Source organism: Sinohyriopsis cumingii, chromosome 17 (genome assembly GCF_028554795.1).
Source record: "Sinohyriopsis cumingii isolate HCF-2022 chromosome 17, ASM2855479v2, whole genome shotgun sequence".
In the NCBI taxonomy this organism is placed as follows: domain Eukaryota; kingdom Metazoa; phylum Mollusca; class Bivalvia; order Unionida; family Unionidae; genus Sinohyriopsis; species Sinohyriopsis cumingii.
This window is the reverse complement of record NC_142977.1, coordinates 66,905,469-66,927,038: the sequence shown is the minus strand read 5'-3', so window position 1 is coordinate 66,927,038 and position 21,570 is coordinate 66,905,469. Positions and strand designations below refer to the sequence as shown.

At 34.0% G+C, this 21,570-nt stretch overlaps 1 protein-coding gene across 5 annotated transcripts in view; it reads left to right on the top strand.

Annotated features, from left to right (window-relative positions):
- Nucleotides 1-271: 271 nt before the first annotated feature.
- Nucleotides 272-21,570, top strand: part of LOC149779149 (uncharacterized) — a 41,386-nt gene continuing 20,087 nt past the window's right edge. For 2 of the 5 annotated variants that reach the window (XM_089939706.1, XM_089939707.1), the window contains exons 1-7: nucleotides 272-342; nucleotides 1,894-1,957; nucleotides 7,216-7,331; nucleotides 8,958-9,174; nucleotides 12,106-12,178; nucleotides 13,451-13,493; nucleotides 18,335-18,393. In XM_089939706.1, coding sequence (XP_089795832.1) covers nucleotides 18,375-18,393 — 19 coding nt within the window. In that variant the 5' untranslated portion in view covers nucleotides 272-342; nucleotides 1,894-1,957; nucleotides 7,216-7,331; ... (2 more) ...; nucleotides 13,451-13,493; nucleotides 18,335-18,374. Of the gene's footprint in view, nucleotides 343-1,893; nucleotides 1,958-7,215; nucleotides 7,332-8,957; nucleotides 9,175-11,960; nucleotides 13,494-14,920; nucleotides 18,394-21,570 lie in introns of those variants that run through there. The other 3 variants (XM_089939708.1, XM_089939710.1, XM_089939709.1) reach the window with 3 other exon arrangements.

The window sequence follows — 21,570 nt, the reverse complement described above, 5'->3', positions numbered from 1 at the left end:
TCATTTATTTCTCTTTTTAAGGGTAATGTATGTATTAAGCTAACTTTTAAATGAAATTAAAGTGCTTTGGGAGCATGATTTGCGTCATATTTAGGGTTTAAACCCTAGAAATAAGCATTTATTAGCATGTTTAGTGACTCGTACCAAACATTCGCGATTCCTCCTGATCCGCGACTGGTTCTGTAACCTAACCTCGCTAATGATCGAGATATTACCGTATTGCCAAGCATTGACGTAGAACACTGTTACCAATTTAATAAATAATCATGGCGTCAGTTGCACTTTAGTTCGCTCCGATTAAAAGCCTTTATCAGTTTTGGTGTACTTGCTTCAGCACAAAATGTAAGTATGTGTTTGACATAATAGATATATAAGAAAATAGTCTGAGAAAAATATTTTTAGAACTTTTTCGCTTCTTTTCAATGAGAAAACGTACAAAATCATACGTGAATTCTTCTTTTTTAGTAATGGCGGTTATAAACTGAAGTTCGTCTGGAAAAATAAATCCATATAAGGTTGACTTTTTATAACAATCAGTAGAGACTCCATGTTAAAATGTTAATCGAAAGGTATAAATATAACATCGAATTTTGTAATTATTACTAAAAAGTGACCATTTTTCGTTAATAATGTCAGACATTTAAACCCTCATTGCCAGAAGAACTGGACATGTCAAGGCTTGTGTGCGTAATTTAATGTTGTTATTGACCAGAATATTAACATACATAGACAAAGCAAACATCACCTTCTGGAAAAAGAAAACACTCTCAAAAGTAGCGCCACCAATAACAAAACAAAAACAAAAACAATCTTAATTAAATGTACTATAAGAAATGTCGTCTTCACAAGGTGTTCTCCTGTAGTGTTAACTGGTGCGTATAGTACTTGAGCCTAACAGCTTTGGTTACATCGGTACCGTCTTAAATAATAATGGAACAAAGTCTCTAACTGACCAGTTTGATTGTATATTTTTGGGCGACATACATGCAGGTGTGTAATTTCAAAATTATAAAAGAACAAGTATAGAGATGTGGAAACCTTACTACGATCATTATCAACAATATATATATATATGGAATAGTTACAAGCTTAATTCATTTGTTTCCTCAAGATTTAAAAAAAAATCCTAATGAAATGTGGTATGTATAATGAACAAGACTATTATACAAGCCATTATGTGGCCGCCTGTACTTCTATTTTAATATATTAAAAGACCAGGGAATCTGACCCTCATTTCCCGTCCCCGAAAGATAAAAATACAAATTCATGAATATTTTATTTTAGACAAGGTTTCAAATATAATTCTTTGGAAGAAAATGCTCAGCAGAGTTCTTTAAAGTAGCATTTCGCTAGTATATGTAAGACAAACTTTGAGATGTGTCCACGTAATCGGAGGCTCTCCAGTTGAGCTGAGATGCAAATCGGCCATTAACCTTCATTAATGATCACGTTTAATACGTTTTTTTGAGGTGCTACCATAATCGTTTTTTACCTAATTTTCGTAATGCCCTTTTTGAAAGTTTTATATCTATAGTTAACTCAACATACATTGTGCTGTATTTAACCATAGAAACTTGAATTGTATTTTCAGCGCTTGTTTATGATCTGTTGAGAAGCTTTACTGTGAAATATTGCAACATTCCTAGGTCTGGATGCAAATATAAACACAACTGAGCTAAGATTTTCTTACATCAAAGATTAAAAGGTTTTAAAAATTGATGCAGATTTATATTTGCATTTTGTATATTTTCTTACGTACCTGTATGATGCTACTTCTTTGAAGTCCACATATAGGATCAAACTAAATTGCATGTGTCTATATAATTGCAAGTGTTTACTTTTTCGTTTTATATGGGAAACATACTTACATCTTGTTGCTTTTATATACTTTAGTCGTGTGGCTGTCTTGGTACTGTCCATCGATCAGCTGGGGTCTTCCTCCAGATAATTGTCTTAGGTAAGGCAATAGAACTTTTTTATGTCATTCTCTTTTTGTTACCGTTGTCTCTTGAGACTCCTTTATTGTCAGATTCATGTCCCTTTTCAATAAAACGTTTTCCTCCCGTTTTGGGCTTCTTTTGACTTCCTATACTTTTGTCTTTCTCTGGCATTTCCTGCTATCAATTCCCCAAAGTTCACCCAAAATATAATATATAAAAAATACTTAAGGAGCTGCGATCCACAATGTTTGTCCAGAGATTGGCTGATAGCACGAATATCATTCACTACATGAAGCGGGAAAGGCTTATATTTATGTTATAGAGAGGATGGGTAGACTGACCCTTGTGTATCGACTGAGATATAGTTACGTAATGTATCTGTTGTAAATGCAAAGTGTTGAAAGGTTTAACATTATGTTAAGTTTGGTTAGGTTTATTATATGTCTCTGATGTTAAATACTTCGTCGACTAAAAAGATATAAGCCCTTTATGTCCTAATTGGTACATAATATGAGATAGCATGATTTACTTTGCATCACGCAAGTGAAGTTCCGTAAGAACTGATATAAATAAAATTAAAACAATTGATTGCACTCTAAAAGAAAAATAGTTTAGCTTAGAAAGCACAAGTATAAAGCCATCCGTTGAACAGCTCCATGACATTTCTGTATAAATCAATATTCGACGTAGCCTAGTTCTTGATGAAATTGTTTCTGGCAGGCGGGACTACATATAAACGTGTCGCTTATATAGTCCCGTTCAATGTCACGGTTTATTAAGAACGTTAATGTTGGCGATACAATACTAGATAAACAAGCTAAGTGGTGCGGAGCTTAATGTACTGGGAACGTTACGTTCATGAACAAACAACAAACATGCCGAGATTGGTGCATTCTTTACTAGTTATATTTTCTCTCAGGCTTAAAAAAAAAAGTTAAATCTCTTGGCAAATGTGAGATTATTTTAGGTTCTATCTACATCAGGTTTGCATTTTTATGATTATGTAGTAGATTGCGATACACATCATTGAAAACGTATTTGTCGTCAGTGGATAACTCTTACCACCGTCTTGATCTGGAAGAGTTATCGCTCTTAAGTGCAATCTAACTCCTTGTTCTGTCCATGTTAAAATGACAATGAGAGTTTTCATTCTGTAATAATGTTTAGACGCATGATGAAGTATCAGCAGGCATATTTCTCTCATCAAACGTTAGCAATGAGGTCTATGGAAAACCGGTTGGTACTGTGATACCTTTTGGGATGAAAAGACTCGCATTGTAGCATAGAAACTGTACTGTTTCTAATGTATCAAACGAAATGGACATTCAATCGGGAAGAAAAGCCTTTTACCGTGTCCGTAGAAAGGCGTGGATGTTCGCGACATTTATAAACTATACCAGTTTGATGCAGTAAGCCGAAAACCATTAAGCATTTGTGTTGCAATTTTGAATGACCCTTATAAACAAGTATGAAGTATACAGTAATTACACCAGCTGGCATTAGAGAGGGACTATTGGTAAATAGAACTATGGCAGACATGGTGTTGGCTGCCCTTCTGGCTATATACCAGTGAGGTCAGTTCAGAGATTGTTGTACATGCTATTAAATAAGTTCTGTACGCTAAATGTGGATTATTTGGGCACAATATTTAGTATTTCACCTGCATATCATGATAAATCATGTATAAACATTAATTCTCTGCTTTACCGCTCGGATGTATTAAGTGGTTCGAGCGTCCACCTCGGATGAGGGGAGTCGTCAGCTCGAACACAGGCCGAGACAAACCAAAGAATTACAAAATTGTTACTTTCAGCTGGCTAGCCTGACCTTCAAAATTAAGTGGTTTATGTTATGATTGGTCTTCCTAGTGCCATGATAAAGTGGTTAGAGCGTCTGCCTAGGAAGAGGGGTCGTCGGTTCGAATACCGGCCGAGAAAAATCATAGAATTACAAAAATGGAATTGCAGCTGCCAAACCTGACGCTCAGAATTAAGAGGTTTGTGTTATGACTGGTCTTTCTAGTGTTAGGTGGCACATAATGCTAAATGTCTGAGGTATGATGGTCTAATGCTATACATCGTTATAAACTGCCACACTGCATACATCTGAGCGATATGACTGAAAAATTGTTGAAAGCTAGGTTAGAAACCCAAAGCACATACACAACTATTCTGGTTTATGGAAGGCATGCCGTGGGCCAGAATAGAGAACGCTACATTACGCAACGAATGGATTTCCTTTGATGTGGATCATTTTCTATAATATAGGATTTATAGGTTACTGCATTTGTATGGAAAACATGAACGAGTTTTTCGGACGGAATACTGCATAACCTTGTGAGTACAGTATATCTATCGAACAAAACCAGTTCATATTTTCCCATACAAATGCAGCATCCTTTTTATTATATGCTCATTTTTCTTATTCCACCTAAGGTTTAATTGTATAAACAAAATACACCACAAGAGACAAAGTAACTGAATGTATTCCTTATTCCAAACTAAATACACAAGCGCAAATTCATCATTGCACAACAACAATATTATTAATGCGCACATTACTCCGCCCAGATAAATTTGAACTTAGTCGCGCGGTGGACATACCTTTTGAAAGAAAATGGCGTTTTGGTCTACTTAAAACTGAAATTTAGATTCATATTGTGAATGAATGCGCATTGCAACAACTTTTCCTTTATTAGTGCAATATGAAGTTCCTCGCTAGTTCAGTATTTATAGGTTGCTGCATTTGTATAGGAAAATATGAACAAGTTTGTCGAATGGAAATACTGCACGACCTTGGGAGTGCAGTATATCCATCCGAAAAAACGAGTTCATATTTTCCCATACAAATGCAGAAACCTTTTTATTATATGCTAAAATAAATTATTCTACCTAATACTTAATTATATTAACAAATTACACTACACGAAACAAAGTAACTGAATGTATTCCGCATTCCAAACTAAATACACAAGCGTATATTCATCATTACACAACAAAAACATTATTACTGCGCCCATAACTCAGCCCAAATAAATCTGAACTTAGTCGCGTGCTCGACATAACTTTCGAAAGAAAATGGCGTGTCTAGTTAAAATTGAAATTTTGAGTCATATTGTGAATGAATGCGCATTGCAACAACTTTTCCATTTGATCTGGAATTAATTGATTTTGATATTTTTTCGATTCAATGAAATTTCGTGATTATGGACTGGATTTATATATGACAATTCCACATGAAATACATGGGATTGAAGAACCGAGGGAGACGCGTGTTGACATCTGCAAATGTGTTTCTGTTTCTGTCTTTAAATGATTGAAATCATAATGTGGGAAAAATATGAAGTCTTTCAATTGCAATTATCAAGAAAAAAAATGCTATGGAATTAAATCCTTATTTCATTTTGAGTGCAGTAAGAAGGATATAATTGCACTTATCATCGAAATTACAGTACAATTTCGAAATGTGTAATCAAGATTGAGAACCTATGACATGGCTCATATAATTCGGATTTGCAGAACTAAGAAAGTACAATGACATGGTTCATGTAATTCGGATTTGCAGAACTAGGAAAGTACATTTTGAGGAAATTCAGGATGTAAAACTGTAAGTATATTTTGCTGCCAAAATTATTATCACCAGCTAAAGAAGACAGTATATGACTTGTCACTTGTACGTTATTTGTAAGGACCCTTTCTTGTGTCTGTTGTATACTGTAGCTAGCCTAAATCCGAAACATTGTAGTTCACTCAGAAACAAATTTAAACAACCACAACGTAAAACGCCTCTTACGCGAGCGTACATGATTTGTTTACAAATCAAAAGTACTTTCGTCTGCGTCCATTGTTTGTTTACAATCGAAAGTAGTTCCCTTATGCACATGAATGCTATATGTGTATTGGCGCGCGAGTTCAGTATCGGGTAATACTGAACGATTCTGACAATGTAAAGTTAACGGAGGAAAAAATGAGCATATAATAACATAAAATACTGAACAATTCTGACAATGCAAAGTTAACGGAGAACAAAATATTAAACGATGGTATGAGTAGCATTAGGCAATTCTTGATAGATATGAGCTTCCTTAAAACGTTTTTTTTTTCCATTGTCATGCAACAATTACCACTTTTTGTAATTTTGTTTTTTACTTTCTTGTTGCATTTAATAAAGATAACGTCTTTTGCATTCGATTTTGGAGAAATAGATGGAATACCATCCGACAACGGCAATTTATTTAAGTCATCAGTTCCCCCTGACCATTACATACGCCCATTTATAACCTTATTTTTTTTAAAATTTCAATTGATACAATTTCTTTTTGACATTTAATTAATTCCTTTAATTTCTGTGCAGCTGTTTCTTTTAGAATTTCCTCAAGGATGTCAAAGCCATTTTGAGCGGTAAAATAACTAGCCACATATTGTTTATTCCGTCTCTACAAATCCACACTATTCTTTAAAATTTGGGTCTCATCGAAGGAATCCAGAAATGCATTTGTATCACGTGCATTTGGATGAACATTAAGTTATCACCTACGTGCATACTAACATGAGCCAGAATGATAGGAACTCACTTTTTACTACTTAATTTTGGAGAATTTACCTACGTACACGTTAATTTACAGTTCCATGAACTAATTTATATTATGTGCATAATATAGTAGAGAAAATAATAAAACAGTACTACACCGTAGTTATTGTATTGAGTTCTCTCCCTTACATCATAGATGCAGGGCCGGCGCTACCATATAGGCAAACTAGGCAGCCGCCTAGGGCGCTGATTTCAAGGGGGCGCATTTCTCCAAATCAACAACAGTTTTGAAAAATAAATAAATAAATTTCAGTTTTATTGAGGGTCGTTTTTTATCCTGGTTTATTTCATACAGGGACAAATAATCGGGTAGATTCAGTCTGACCTAAACACCAGGCTGAAATTGATATTTTCGGGGGGGGGGGGGGCGGGGGGCCAGAATCTAACCTTGCCTAGGGCGCCAGAAAATCTGGCGCCGGCCCTGCACAGATGACATTTCAAGAAATCAGAAACTTTAGTGTCAAATATTACATCAGCCCTGGACGGCAATGTTATAATAACTTAATACAAATTTCTCACAGCAAAGACGAAAAGGTTTGAAACTTAATACAGATTTTAGCTTTAATTTCTTTTTTATCGTTTATCTTTTGTAACAAAGTGAAGCTTATTATTAAAATTTCATGTGTATGATCAACAAACATTACATTTATCCACGTGATTAAAATTCTTTAACCGTTTATTTTAGATGGGAATGCACATTGCTTCAAATTAAAGTTTGTTTCTTGCGTAAGACTCACTGTCATATGTGGCTTAGAACTGTCCCTGGAGCAATAGGACAAAGCCTCCACATATTTGCCTAAGGTAAAGCAAAAGAATTGTGCTCTTGTCAATTTTATCTTTTTTGATTTTTTTTCTTTCTCTTTTGTCTCCTTTAATATATGCTGCATGTTTCTTTTAATTACACGTTATCCACATATTTTTGGACTCTCTCTCTCTGACTTCTTATAAAAACAATTTCTTCGGCATTTTCTGCTTTTTCCCAAAATGCGAATCTGCCCTCTAAATAGTTGCGGAGCTGTGGTGCACTATATTTGTTGACAGCCTCTCTGCTTGCCTTAAGTTTATTCACTATATGACTGAGGAAATTGTTATGTTTATATTACAGAGAGGATGGGTAGACTTACCTTTGTACATAAACTTAGGGGATTGTGACATCATGTATTTGCAGTCAATATAAAGCGTTGAAAGCTTTAACTTTGTATGACTGTATCATGTTCCTCTCCGTCTGATGTTAAGTTCTGCGTCTTCTAAACAAACTTTTATTTTAATTGAAAACTGCATTTTAGTTTGGAGAGAAATATGTTGATTATTGCAATGACCTTTGATGTTGTTTTCTTTTACATTATATGTCACGCATGTAAAATTCATTAAGTGCTGATATGAATAAAAGACAATTCATAGTCTAAAAATAATTTGCTGTATAAAGCAAAAGTGTGAAATCAACTGTTGAAACAGCTGAATGACATACCCATGCATATTAATGTAAAGCATAGCCTAGCTGTTGAAACAGCTGAATGACATATCCATGCATATTAATGTAAAGCATAGCCTAGCTGTTGAAACAGTTGAATGACATATCCATGCATATTAATGTAAAGCATAGCCTAGCTGTTGAAACAGTTGAATGACATATCCATGCATATTAATGTAAAGCATAGCCTAGCTGTTGAAACAGTTGAATGACATATCCATGCATATTAATGTAAAGCATAGCCTAGTACCTCACACGATTGCTATTGAGACTAAGTAAACTTGGTGATTATCCAGTCCCTAGCTATATAACATATTATTGGAAAAATAAAATATATCTAGAAAGGTTCCGGAACAAATTCCACAAACCGGGTCGATGGATGGTTCAGTGCTGGTGGTGCCAATCATAATGTGCAGAGTATAATGTATATAGAAACCAATGTCAAATGTAGCTGTAATTTGTGCATTATATATGTATTCTAGTTTATGTCAGACTTGTACAAGTCGAAACCTCTTCGCAGTATGTTGGATGATGTTAGTTTGATCTAGACCGTGTTTTGCATTTTATGATTTTGATCAATGTGATACACACCGTTACAAATATGTAGCTTATCTTGCTGTCTAGTTCCAGGAGTGGTATCTCGCTATAGCGAGAGAGAGAGAGATAGAGATACAGATATTCACCAGGGAGGAATATGCAGTAACTGGCTCCTACATGAGAATACTTGGTTACATTAACAAACGTTACCCTATGAATAAACAATATGATCTTACTTGTTAAACACTTTTAATTTGCACATTATGGGCATATAACAAAAGTTTCTGAATACTTTTGATTGCGGTGATCCTGTGAGCAAATTGAAAATGTTACTATTGCTGCTTACGTAACAGCCAATTCTTTTTAAAGTTTTATTTGTTGCTAAAACATTTAGGAGATAGACTCTTTGTCACTGACAGATGCATGTACATCGATAGCCCTGGAAACTATCATCCACACATGGAAGACCAACATTAGGGACATGGACCAATGAACACTCGGAACACACTAATGTGAGGTTTGCAAATGGTGGACCCAAACTTACTTGTACCAGCTGGGAGAGTAGTGTAAAGTTAAATGACTGAAAGGAAACTGAAGAGGTGAATTTTCAGTTGTTCAAAGAATCCTTAAAGTCAGGTAATACGATTACCGTCAATCAATAATACTTAATCTATTTACGAAAGTGTATTAACACCGCTGAAAGAAATAATATTTGACTTTTTTAATGTTAAAGAGTGACCTTAGGAAATTTAAAATAACTTTATAAAATATAGATCGAGTGATTAAATGAATTTCTGATCAACATCTGGTACACAAATTTGTTTGTGTTCTTTTGTGATTTTAGAGAGAGAGATAGAGTTAGAGACATAGAGAAAAACAGAGACAGACAGAGCAATTAAAGCTTAATTGGAAGAATCAAGGATAAACTTACTTTTTTAAAATAAGACCCTTTCATAAAAAGAACACAAAATCAGCACCGTTATATTTCAACTTATCGAATTACCCAGCTTACTTTTTATTTATCTGCTATATATCCCTTATCATCATCAAATTCCTTCGAAAAACCGGATGAACGTAAATATATATTCCGACATAGGTATAAAAACTTGGTTTTGTTCAACGTTACGCTGGGATAAATAAAGGAATTGTCCTTTTTAAAAAGTAACGTGCATAAACTTAAAATTGAACAATTTTTTTTTTTAAATTTTTAATTGCAATCGCAACTGAATGGTAAATTAGATTTCTTATAACACAATTTTATACAAATTATGAAAGTGCAATTTGCCATATCGCGAGGCAAAGTTCAACATTTCAGTCCCACTTCAATATCAATGAAAGATTAAAGTGATAGATTACTGCAGTATTTATAAGCACGTGTTTAGATGGACTCAAAGAATTGTCTTAGGGTCTGATCCATCGAACACTCAACTTAAGATTTAGTAAATTCGATCTATCTGTAACATTTACCGTACTTCTGAACTCGTTTTCAAAATCAACAAACATTGCATCATTTTAGCTGGTGCACACACACACACACACAAACACACACACACACACACACACACACATATATATATATATATATATATATATATATATATATATATATATATATATATAATATTTCAACACACTTAAACACCAATAATCACTCTCTACTCGATTTTTCTTTCATGCCAATAGATATTGTGCATGGTGACATGAACAGACTCATTAAAGAAACTTATTTGATTCATAAGTTAGATAAGTTGTATCCTAATGGACTTAATGCCAATGCACTATATAAAATTGTATAACTTAAACTGATATATTGTATATCCTTTATAACAATATAATTATATGTATGACTGTTTGTCTCTATTTTATTTTATTATTTGACTAATTCAAGTTTCGATAGAGACTCGTGTATCTCTTAGATCATGTCATATATATATATATATATATATATATATATATATATATATATATATATATATATATATAATTGTTATGATGATGCATATCATTTATGACGTTACATAATGACGTAATTGTTGTTTTAAAATAAAAGACGTCATCCGTTTCTTTCAAAACATTTTGTGCCTGAAGAAGTATAAATTAAATGCGAAACTAGTTGCACAGAATTTTCGGCGTTTGTGTTTTTTTAAATCACAATTAAGGTTTTATACATACACCCTCGACCCAGTCTGAGAAAGGGGTGAGTAAAATTGAAAAGCACAACTTTTTTTTAGATATTTGAAAAATTGAATGATTTCTTGAGTTAACCAAATCTCTTTCATGAAAACAAACTCATATTTTGATTATAAATTTACAAAGACATACATGTATTAAACATATAATGTAGGTATCAAAAGAAAATGAGTAAACATATAGTAAACTTAAACAAACAATACCTATAGTTTACTGCATGTTTTTTTTTCGGATTAATACTGCACGAACTTATTCCTCCATAGGCTTAGTTATAACAAATCACTAAGAGGAACAAAAAAAAAATCACTAGAGAAAAAATGGTAATTGAATTATGCTGTATTCCAAAATTAATACACAACCGTTAATTCATAAATACACAACAACAATATTAACGCGCACATAGTACCGCCCAGCAACCTTTGAACTTGCTCGACTGTAACTTCAAACAGAATTGTCGGTTTGGTCTACATAGAATTGAAATTTAGAATCATATTGTGAATACATACGCATTGCAACAACTTCCCTTTTGGTCTGCAATTGATGGATTGTGTTTTTATCTTGATCCAACTAAATTCTGCATTTCTGACTATGATGAACTAGATTATTTAGTTTATTCAATGCGGTAAGGAGACTGGATTTCAGCTGTACGTGTACTCACAATTCCAGTACAGTTTCGGTATGTATAACGTTTGAATGACATGTCATTTGAATTTGCAGACCTAAGCAAGTACATTTTGTGGAAATTTGAGATGCAAAGAGGTAGGTGTAAGTATTACCATTCTCATTACCCGCTAAAGAAAACAAGTTTACACCTTTCGATTGCATCTCGCTGCTAGTGGGATCCCAGCTATGACCTCTTTCGTACAATGGTGTTTTCTGTTGCAAGCCCAACATAGTATATTAATAGTTACACTGAGAAAACTTCAAAGCAGTTGTTGTGTGACAGTCCACTAAGTAAGTGGTTGGCACGTATGGACTTAAAACAAAACGTTTCAGTTCATATTTAATGTAATTTTCCTTTAATCTGGTTCACAGCTAACTGACCATTAGGACTGATGGGTATCCAGCTCAGCTTTCCTAACAGTTTGACATCTTTACTCTTACATTACATAATTATTATCTATTAATTGCTCTTACAATAAAGCAATAATATAACCTTAGTAAACAGACAGTGTGACCCCGCCATAGCGTGCGCAGTTGTAACACGAATTTGATATGACATGGCTGTGGCATGGCTCCCGAAATTTAATATACATGTACTTTTCTCATACATGAACATTTTTATTTTAATTTCTTTTTTTAAAAGTAAGAAAAGTAACATGTATAAAGTTTTTTTTTTAAAGTACCAAACAATAACGGGTACATTTTGTTTTTCAGGAATCACGCTGGGATTCACCAGTGTCGCAAATTGTGGTTTATATTCCTTACTGGCAACAAAATACACCATCTGGTGAGTTCACCCCCACCCCGATATTATCGATAGTTTAAAGTTGTATATGCAACATTGGGTTTCGAGTGAAGAAAATGAAATGCATCATGAAAGGAAGCCGCAAACTTGAAATAAACTGAACCGGAATTTATCTATTTTAGATAAACAGATTATTTGTTCATATCGACAAACCATCTTAACAGTGCATTGTTATATTATAATCTGCTTATTCTGACATCTGGTCTGAGTTCTGTATGTGCCATGAGATCTCGTCACCTTTTTCTTAAAACATCTTTGGTAGCGGATATAAACCGAACAAGGAACTATATCATAATGGATGTTTTGGAAGAAATAGTGTTGAATTATCGACCGCTCGCTAGTAGTTAATATTTTTATTTTTACTGACCTCTGTAAGCGGAAGGTAAAATTAAAATTGCTTTTCTTTTCACTCATAGGCTTAAATCCTTCAGAACACTCGTATTTTCCGTAGTAATCAGTGTCAGAACAGAACGGAACACCTGTGTACTGATCTGTGTTGGCCGTTTTTTTTTTTAAAAAAAAGCAATTATGATGCATGAGTGGAAGGCAGCATTACTTCGCCACCAGAAATGTCACGGGAAACAACTCCCTAAAACAGATCTAATTGTTGTTCTATCTGCGATAACGAGACTAGCTACAATCAACAAACTTTTCAAGGTAGGAAACGTAAGTAACTCCTACAACTGACCAAACGAAAGCTAATTCCTTTTAAGGCATGAAAAAGTATGCTTACAATCGCTACCGAAAGTGGCATGAAACGCAAGCTAAATGTCCAGTCTTTTGAAACCATATAGTTTGTCTTCATATATTCAAAAGCGCACCTTTTTGCGCGAGCTTTTATAACCCTAACAGCCCACCATAGTTTAGGCAAAATGCATCATTTTGTTTAGGTAACTGACTTGGTTGGTTATAACATGGTTTGATGTATAACACAGTTAGGTTCTATGGACCCCAACTACATTGTTATAGCAGGATCACACTGTATTGCTTTATTGTGAGTGAAAGCATAGGAACATAAGCAAGTGTGATGAGAAATTCACTCTTTTGAATATTAATGTACAATGAATTAGCTAATACGGATATTTATGTACTAATAATTGGTGAGTCTTAAAAGTTAATGCTGTTCAGGACTGAAGATTTATGCTTGTACTACAACACTTAGCAGAGGTCACATTCACTGTGTAAATCTGCAATCTGTAGCAGCTACTGTACATGGCTTTCAGTGGAGAATAACACAGTTCCTCTCAATCATAGGAATGACACTCAGCACTGGATCTGGAAGAAAAAAAAACTTTCAGTAAGTAATTAACCGGTCTCATGATTATGATACCTTATATATTTTTTGTGTGCTATCTATGTTTCTGAAACTCATGCAGAAAAATAAAAACTTCATAGATAGATAGATAGATAGATAGATAGATAGATAGATGTAAAGTATGTACGCTGTATCAATGTTATACCACAAGATGTAAAATTGTTTTATTAACAGGAAACAAGGTTTGCTGGTACATCAAAATTGCTTTATACCAACACTTTAAAAGCCATGTTTTTCGGATGTATGTGGTATAAATAAATTTATAGTTTTACCATGACTCAAACTTATGTTGCCACAAAATGTTCATTATCAATGTCCTACAAAAATGTCATCGATTATTGTAATAATAAAGCATAATGACACATTATAAACACATTATTGAAATTTAAAGATTATTTGTTTCACTGTCATTTTACTTTAATGTTCTTTACACTGTAGGTATGTACCAATCCGACCTTCTTATGGCAGATTTTCTAAATAGTCATAAAATGTATTATTATGCAAGTGCACAATTTTGCAAGACCCCTCACCCACCAACTCCTTGTGTACCTACTGTATGGATGACATCTTAGAAGTGTATCACTATTTTAAAGAACCGATGAAAATGTATTTCAATAAAATAAGAGGTAACAGAATTCTGCTAAGGTTACCGACTACGTTTACAGTGATATAGGTTACCGACTACATTTACAGTGATATGTCAAAGCATCATACTGATAGACATTAGTGTCCTCAAAGCATTTGCCATTACCAGTAAATGGGTTGTCAATGCATGCAATATTTTCAGTACATTTCAAACTCAATTGGCATGTGATACTAAACCACGACATTAAAGCAGTACGTGTCAAATGTCAAAGGAGGATTCACTGTCACTCAGTCTATTGGCTGACCAGGGCAACTTGTCTTTTTATGAGACTTAAAAATATTGGCATAATTCATGACTGAAATGTGAAAGTAACTTTTGGCTTTTACAAAAAGTGGAGATTTGGAAAGTGGCTGTCCATTTAGTACGTACGAATGGAGGGGAAGGGGGTGGTAAACCAAATGCATACGCTTGCGTATGGTGGGGTCTACTGATAATGTACGTGAAACCTCGATAATAATGTGTCTAGTACATAACCTGTTCTATTGGGTACAGTCGGCGTTTGAATTTTAGCTCACGCAAGACAAACTTTTTAAAATTACGTAGTTATTTCTTTGATGGAGCCAGACATTCAACGTCGGTGGACTATCTGTTTTATTAAATACGTTAATATTATTAATCCTTAATCGTTTCTGCGTGGATTAAATGTAGGCCGTTCTATAGAATTCGGGGGTGGGGGTGGCATCAAGCGTACGTAAGCAGATGGGGGTGTAAAAAAGTACGCATGTGTACAGGGAGGGGTGGAGGGGTCAGGTTTTGCCAGATTTTTGCGTACGTACTAAATGGATGGCCCAAAGAAGCTGGTGGAAGCTTAATCCTTGTACGTTACCTGTGAAATCAAATAAACTGTTATAAAAATAAATATCGCATATGAGTTAAAAGATCATCTACCACCAACTCAATAATCATTATAATTCCAACTACTGTCAGCTTATTAATGGTACTGAAACTAACATTAGTGAGCAAGACAGCTGTTGTTCCACTACACACAGTCATATTGTAAATTAAGAACTATCGTGGCAACATGTCCTATAGTAAATACAATCGAAGAATGATGTTTGTTTGTGGCACCATTTGTAACATCAGTGTAGGTAATGAATGGCCATGACATCACTTTTATCATTTTTATCATCACAGCCTGCTACTGAATAAATGCTTCCACCATAAATCTTTTTTTTTAAATGACATATGTGAAGAAAACTGTCAGCAGCTTAGATTATATTGTTTTAAGTTATTTAGTGTGTACCTAGTCATCGTTTTATATCCATAGTTGTTAATAAGTATTTGATTCAGATATGTTTTGCATAACATAAAGTGAAAGAATTATTGTAATACAATTCACAACAGCAAGACAATTCATTTGTGAAGAAAGAAAAAAAACCGCAAAGTTAATAGTTTGCAATTTAAAATGTACCTGTTAAAATAAATTGACCTAATGCCACTTGTCAATCATGCTAATCAATTAACCAATCAGCGAGTGTAAATTTGACACATCTACAGGCATTGCTTTCGTCCACCATTTTCCTCCGACAAGCAGTTTGTGGCAATAGCGAATTGATTATTATAAGTATTTACAACGTTTGCAATGATTTGCTGATTTCTTGATCGATAAGGGTGAAAAGAAGGCAGTGGGAATCTTGTAATTCCGATAGTCGATACCTAGATTGTCTAAATGGAGGAATTAGATTTATTCCTTTCCCGAAACATAGTCACAACTTCTATGGATAAAGACCTCTTTTGTGGTTGCGTGTACGATCGGCTGAATATGGAAACAATTAATGGCAATTACATGTTTGTTTGCATAAACGCATGTAGATAGCATGTCCCTTCGATGGCTTGAAAAAAAACTGAAATTGAAAAATCTATGTAAAACTAAACGTTTCTAGAATATGTGTGGAGAACCCCCTAACTGTCGGGCTTGGATCGATATATTTATTTATAGGAAGGACTAAAGAATCCCAGGTTGTATTATTTTAAAGTTTGAAAAATTACATTTTGATGTATGATTGTTCTAAAAATAATAACTTATCGTCTCGATCTTTCAGACATTTGAGTGACTCTTTACATTCTCGCTAGGCCGAAGGAGGGGTGGTGATAATAAATGTAATAATAAAGAAACACAGAAAACAATGGTTTAGATAATTGTTGTCCAATATATTAAGCATGCATTTACATGTTTACATCAATAGACATCACTGATCAAAATACCGTCTCACGAATATAGTAGACCTTTCAAATTGTTATGCAAAACATTATAATTCTAAACAGCAATTATTTACGATTATGTTATTAATTTTTAATTCATTTACTTCCAAGGCTGTATAAACATAACCCAGATAAAATTAATAAGGATAAATGTATATACTAAATACATTATCATCTTTTGCAGCGAATTTCCGTTTACATGAATAGGTTTTTATTTACTGAAATAAAATGGTTCGGTTATTACAATACGAACATCAACAACAAATACATGCATTAGTATTATCTACTGCAATAAAACAACTTTGTAATTTTACAGCTTTAAGAATAATACAAATAATTTTTAATAAACATATTACTTAAAATGAAACATAATTCTTTGCCAAATGTTGCAAGTTTGTTGAAGGTTAAAAGTTGGTCATGTCACATGATTTGGTAGACGGAGCGATCTATCATCTCGCGTAAGGTCAATTAAGGTCTAGAGAAGAAATGTGCATTCATTATAACGCTGTGTAGTGGAAGGTAATAAACGAATCATTTTCCATCCATGAAACTGATAGCCAGTGAAGAAAAAAAAAGATGTTTCTGGCACCATCATCACACTCATAACATGTTTAAATGTTTCTTGCTATAACCAGTATGCGAAGCAAGAGTTAAACGGGATCTTAGTCTCTCCATGAGTTCACCATGTGTTGAGTGTCATGAAGACAGCTGAAATAGTTTGTGATGGTAATACATGGAAACCATAATGTTTCCCACTGCCCAACATCACACATGTACAAACTGAAAACAGTTGTGACACTTTCAGTGGACTTCATGGTTAATAGTGCCCAGTTAATTGATTGGCCCGGTATGGATATAGATAAATGGATACTATTATTGATATACATTGAGACTGAAGATTGAGAGAGCATATTTATTGAATCTATGATAGGTTTAATTTAAGCAAAAGTAATAAACTGTGGATGATTTGAAAGCATCTCCTGCAAAGTTTATGAAATCCATCCAGGATGGGGCTTGCAAAAGCCTGAAACATTGCAAAACCCAAATAAAAGCAAACAACAAAAAATAGCAAAATAAAATAAAACAACACAAAAACACAATTATATACATAATCGGGGGTGGGCACACAAAATCGATACATCATACATGAACATTATCATGGGACATATGAAAAATGGAATGCTTACATATGCAAATTGTAACTTGCACTGATGGATTCAATGACCTCTAGAGAAAACAATAATGAATTAGATACCAAATCCAAACTTGCTGACAAACTTCAGGCAGACATTTACTGTAAGCCGACTGAAATACATAGCTATCTACTTTCTCCATGCATACATACTCTATGGACGACCCATTAGTGTGGGAGAAAAAAATTATACGACAGAATGAATTAACCAGGTCAGTATCACAAGAGTTATATAAATCATTATATAATACACAGGCAAATGTACATTTATATGGACATATTATTTGTTAAACTATAACAGTAATGAATGTTATTGTAACCAGATAAGGACGAGCAATGACAAAGTGTTATCATTCAAATTACTGCACAGACTGTTCTGATGTTAATGATCATCAGAATGTAAAATCTCAATACGCTTACAATCAAGGTTGTAATATTCTTGTTTTAGCAGATTTGGATAGATTTTGGTACATATGGGATATGGGCAGATTTTGGTACATATGGGATATGGGCAGAGTTCGGTGAGTATATAGACACTGATGATCATTACAAATTATATGGTAACACATATTTGAGCGATGTAGCTGTATAAAGTATATTTATCTTATATTTATCATTTAAGCAGACCAAAAATGATCATAAAACCTGTGTTGTTATGTTATAGAGTTTATGAGAATCAGGCAATTCAGTTTTGAATTAAAATGATTCAAAATTATAATTGTTTCTTTTTCTTTTCCATTTATTTTCTGTTCTATACTACACATGCGTGCTATGATATTTCAGGTCTTAAAGTCTGCAGCCGGCAACCAACGAAATAAAAGCAATGACATTCAAGATATTATGTAAGTATTTGTTGTTCTTTCTCTATTACAATGATTTAATTTCCACTTTAAATCAGATGACTGTGGGGAAAACAATATCAATAAACAGATACCATGTACATTCCAGGTTATGAAAGAGTTACCCTGATATCGCAGTAAGACCAACAAATATTCTTATGATGGCATATCCTTGTCTTAAATTTGGGAACTTAATGTATGTGTTGCACAAAAATGTAATCAACTTGAAAAATGGATGCCACTTCAATGACACTCATTCTGTCACCTGTGCCATGATCCAACAGAAAATTATGAGATTTAACGAAATGCATCTGTAACCACCCATGATGAGGGGAGTTGTGCTGGGATTGTTGATAAATATGGATGATCAAATTGAGCATGAAAGTACACGTCGACCTCAGAATGTTTAAGCACTGTCCGGTGTTCCAACGAAAAGTAATAAATCATGTACAATATAAATTTCGAGTCAATGCCTGTTAAATATGAAAGCCACCACAAAACAACAACATTAACATGCTTTACATTATTTGCTAACATAGATTCGATCTCCTAGTCATTGACAAGCAAGGTAATCATGTAATCTAACTCTTGTATAACATAACTGGACATTACTAGACGACAAAGTGGTTAACAAATTTGTTAGCAATTTTAAGAAGATATTGATTCTATCTTATAACATGCAGTAAAGATATTATTTTGAAACAGTGATATTCATGTGTTTATCTTTAAAATAGTGGTAACGCCCTGGAGGCCTAATGGTTAAAGCCTCCACCTCAGATGCGGGAGGTCGCGGTTTATACCCCCAGCCAAATCATACAATAAAGTTATACAATTGGTGTTAGGTGCTGTCTCGCTTGGCATTCAGCATTAAAGGTTTAGTGTTAGGACTGGTTGTCCTGATGTCAGAATAATGTGACTGGGTGGAACATGATGCTACATGTCTGCAGCATGATGTCCCATTTATAGACATCACTATAAACTGTCACACTGCAGACATCGAAGTTGTTGTTGTTGTTGAGTTTAATTATAGTGGTGTGCGCACAGTTGTGCATGTGCCACTTTTTTCTGATGCACCGCAGCCTGGTAGTTGTTCCTGGGGAAGGTGATGGTGCCATCTCCCCCAGGCTTTTATGGATTCAAGGAACCCTGATAGTTTGGCCTCAATCTGTGGGTCCATGAAGGTCCCTACAGTTGAATGGTTGGCTGTCATTAGTGGGAAGGAGAGCTCGGAAACGGTCCTGCTTGCCTTACATCGCTGGTTTCTTGTTGCATTTGCCTGGTGTTTCTCGCAAACAAAAATTTTTTTTTTCGATTTTTTTTTCTTCTTCAAAATGTTCCAAAAGGAGGGGGGTGTTCTATGCTGTTTATAGAGGTTCTTAGTAGAAATCATGTATGAAGAGAGATTTTCAAGGTTATTATGGTATTACTAGTCGAGGTGTTTAGGGTGTGTTTCCTACGTTATGTTATTTATAAGTTTTTAGATATTACCTCTTTAAGTTATTTATTAATTAATGTTTTTAGAGATTGAATGTTATTTATACTTTATTTAGCAAGAGACCGGAGTCCTAGCCGATTACACGGTTCGTTAAGGACATCTAGGACCGGAATCCTAGCTAAATACTCGGTTCGTTAATAACATCTAGGACATCCGATTTTGCGGTTTCCTTAGTTTTTTATAGGTGCTTCGTAAGTGAATTATTTATTAATACTTTTATAAAATTGAATGATATGTTATGGGTTTTTATGTGGTGGCTTCTAAATTTATTTAGCTAGTTACTGGGTCTTTTGGTTTTGTGGGGATAGTAATTATATTTTTTTCCTAAGTCCTGCTGAGTCTATGAACTGATTTATATTTTTATATCCTGATCGTTTATTTTTATTAGAGTCCATAAGTAACTCTGGGTATGTGTGTGGTGATCCAATCTCTTTTTGGTTTTTGATAAATATTTTCCGAGCGGGTTGATATTTTGGGCATATATTGAATACGTGGTGTAGATCTTCGGTGGTGTGGCAGTTAAAGCAGTTAATGGTTGCTGGTTTGGGTCCTATAAACCTTCCAAAACTGCTTGCTAGTTTAGTTTTTCCAGTTATTATCCTGTTTATGGTTTTCTGTTCTAAATAGGTACCCTTGGGTAGCTGTATGTTCCTATCTAAGTTTTTTTTGGTTTCATGGTGCTTTTTACCTTTTGTGGAGGAGTTCCAACAATCTTGCCATGTTTGGTCTATATATGTTTGTGCGAAGCTTATTGCTTCTGTAGACATCGAAGTGATATGACTGAAAATTGTTAAAGCTGCGTTAAAAATACACACACACACACACACACACACACACTCGTTTTCCTGAAATCAACTGGTAATGATGCACTAGTAACTTATGGTCATGTAGTGCATATACAATATCTACATGATAGGTGGTACTATGCCAAAAAATACCGAAAACTTCAATTATCGAGCTATTAAACCCGCGATATCGTAGAAAGCCACCATATTGGTTTCTTCAATGATTTTTTTATCAGTCCTTGAAACATAATAACTAAACTAAATGTAAAATGGACTATTTAGAAAGAAATGTAACTGCACGAACCAAACAAAAAGTAAATGAATTCTTACTAACAGTTTTAGTATATATAATACTACAAAACAGTAATAAAACAATGCGATCTTATTACCAATCCACGAAAACTGATGACGGTAACAAAGGTGACTGGCGTATATAATGTATGGTTTAATTTCCATTTTAATTTCAAAACTTATCTATTAAAAATATAAACGTATAACGAATTCGTAGTTACGTTTCAAACAACATCTACAATAATAATAATAATAATAGAAACAATCCACTAAAATTGATAACGCGACCAATGGTGTTCTCAAATCAAATCGTAGTTAAATATTGTAATAGTAAACAAAATAAAATGTAATTAGCAGCACTGAAATGAAACGTGAAATGAATTATTAGTAATGGTTAAAGTATGTAAATTACCAGCCAGATAGCACAATACTATATTTCTAGTAGCACAAGTCTCAATGGCGAAAGGAACTAGTTATTTTTAATAAAAAAAAAACACAGTGTCCAAAGAAAACCGTTGTCTGTACCAAACTCATTTGCATGCATGAATATTTAATGACTGACAGGATTTCTCCAATATCCCAAGTGCAATACTAGACTACCCAGCATAT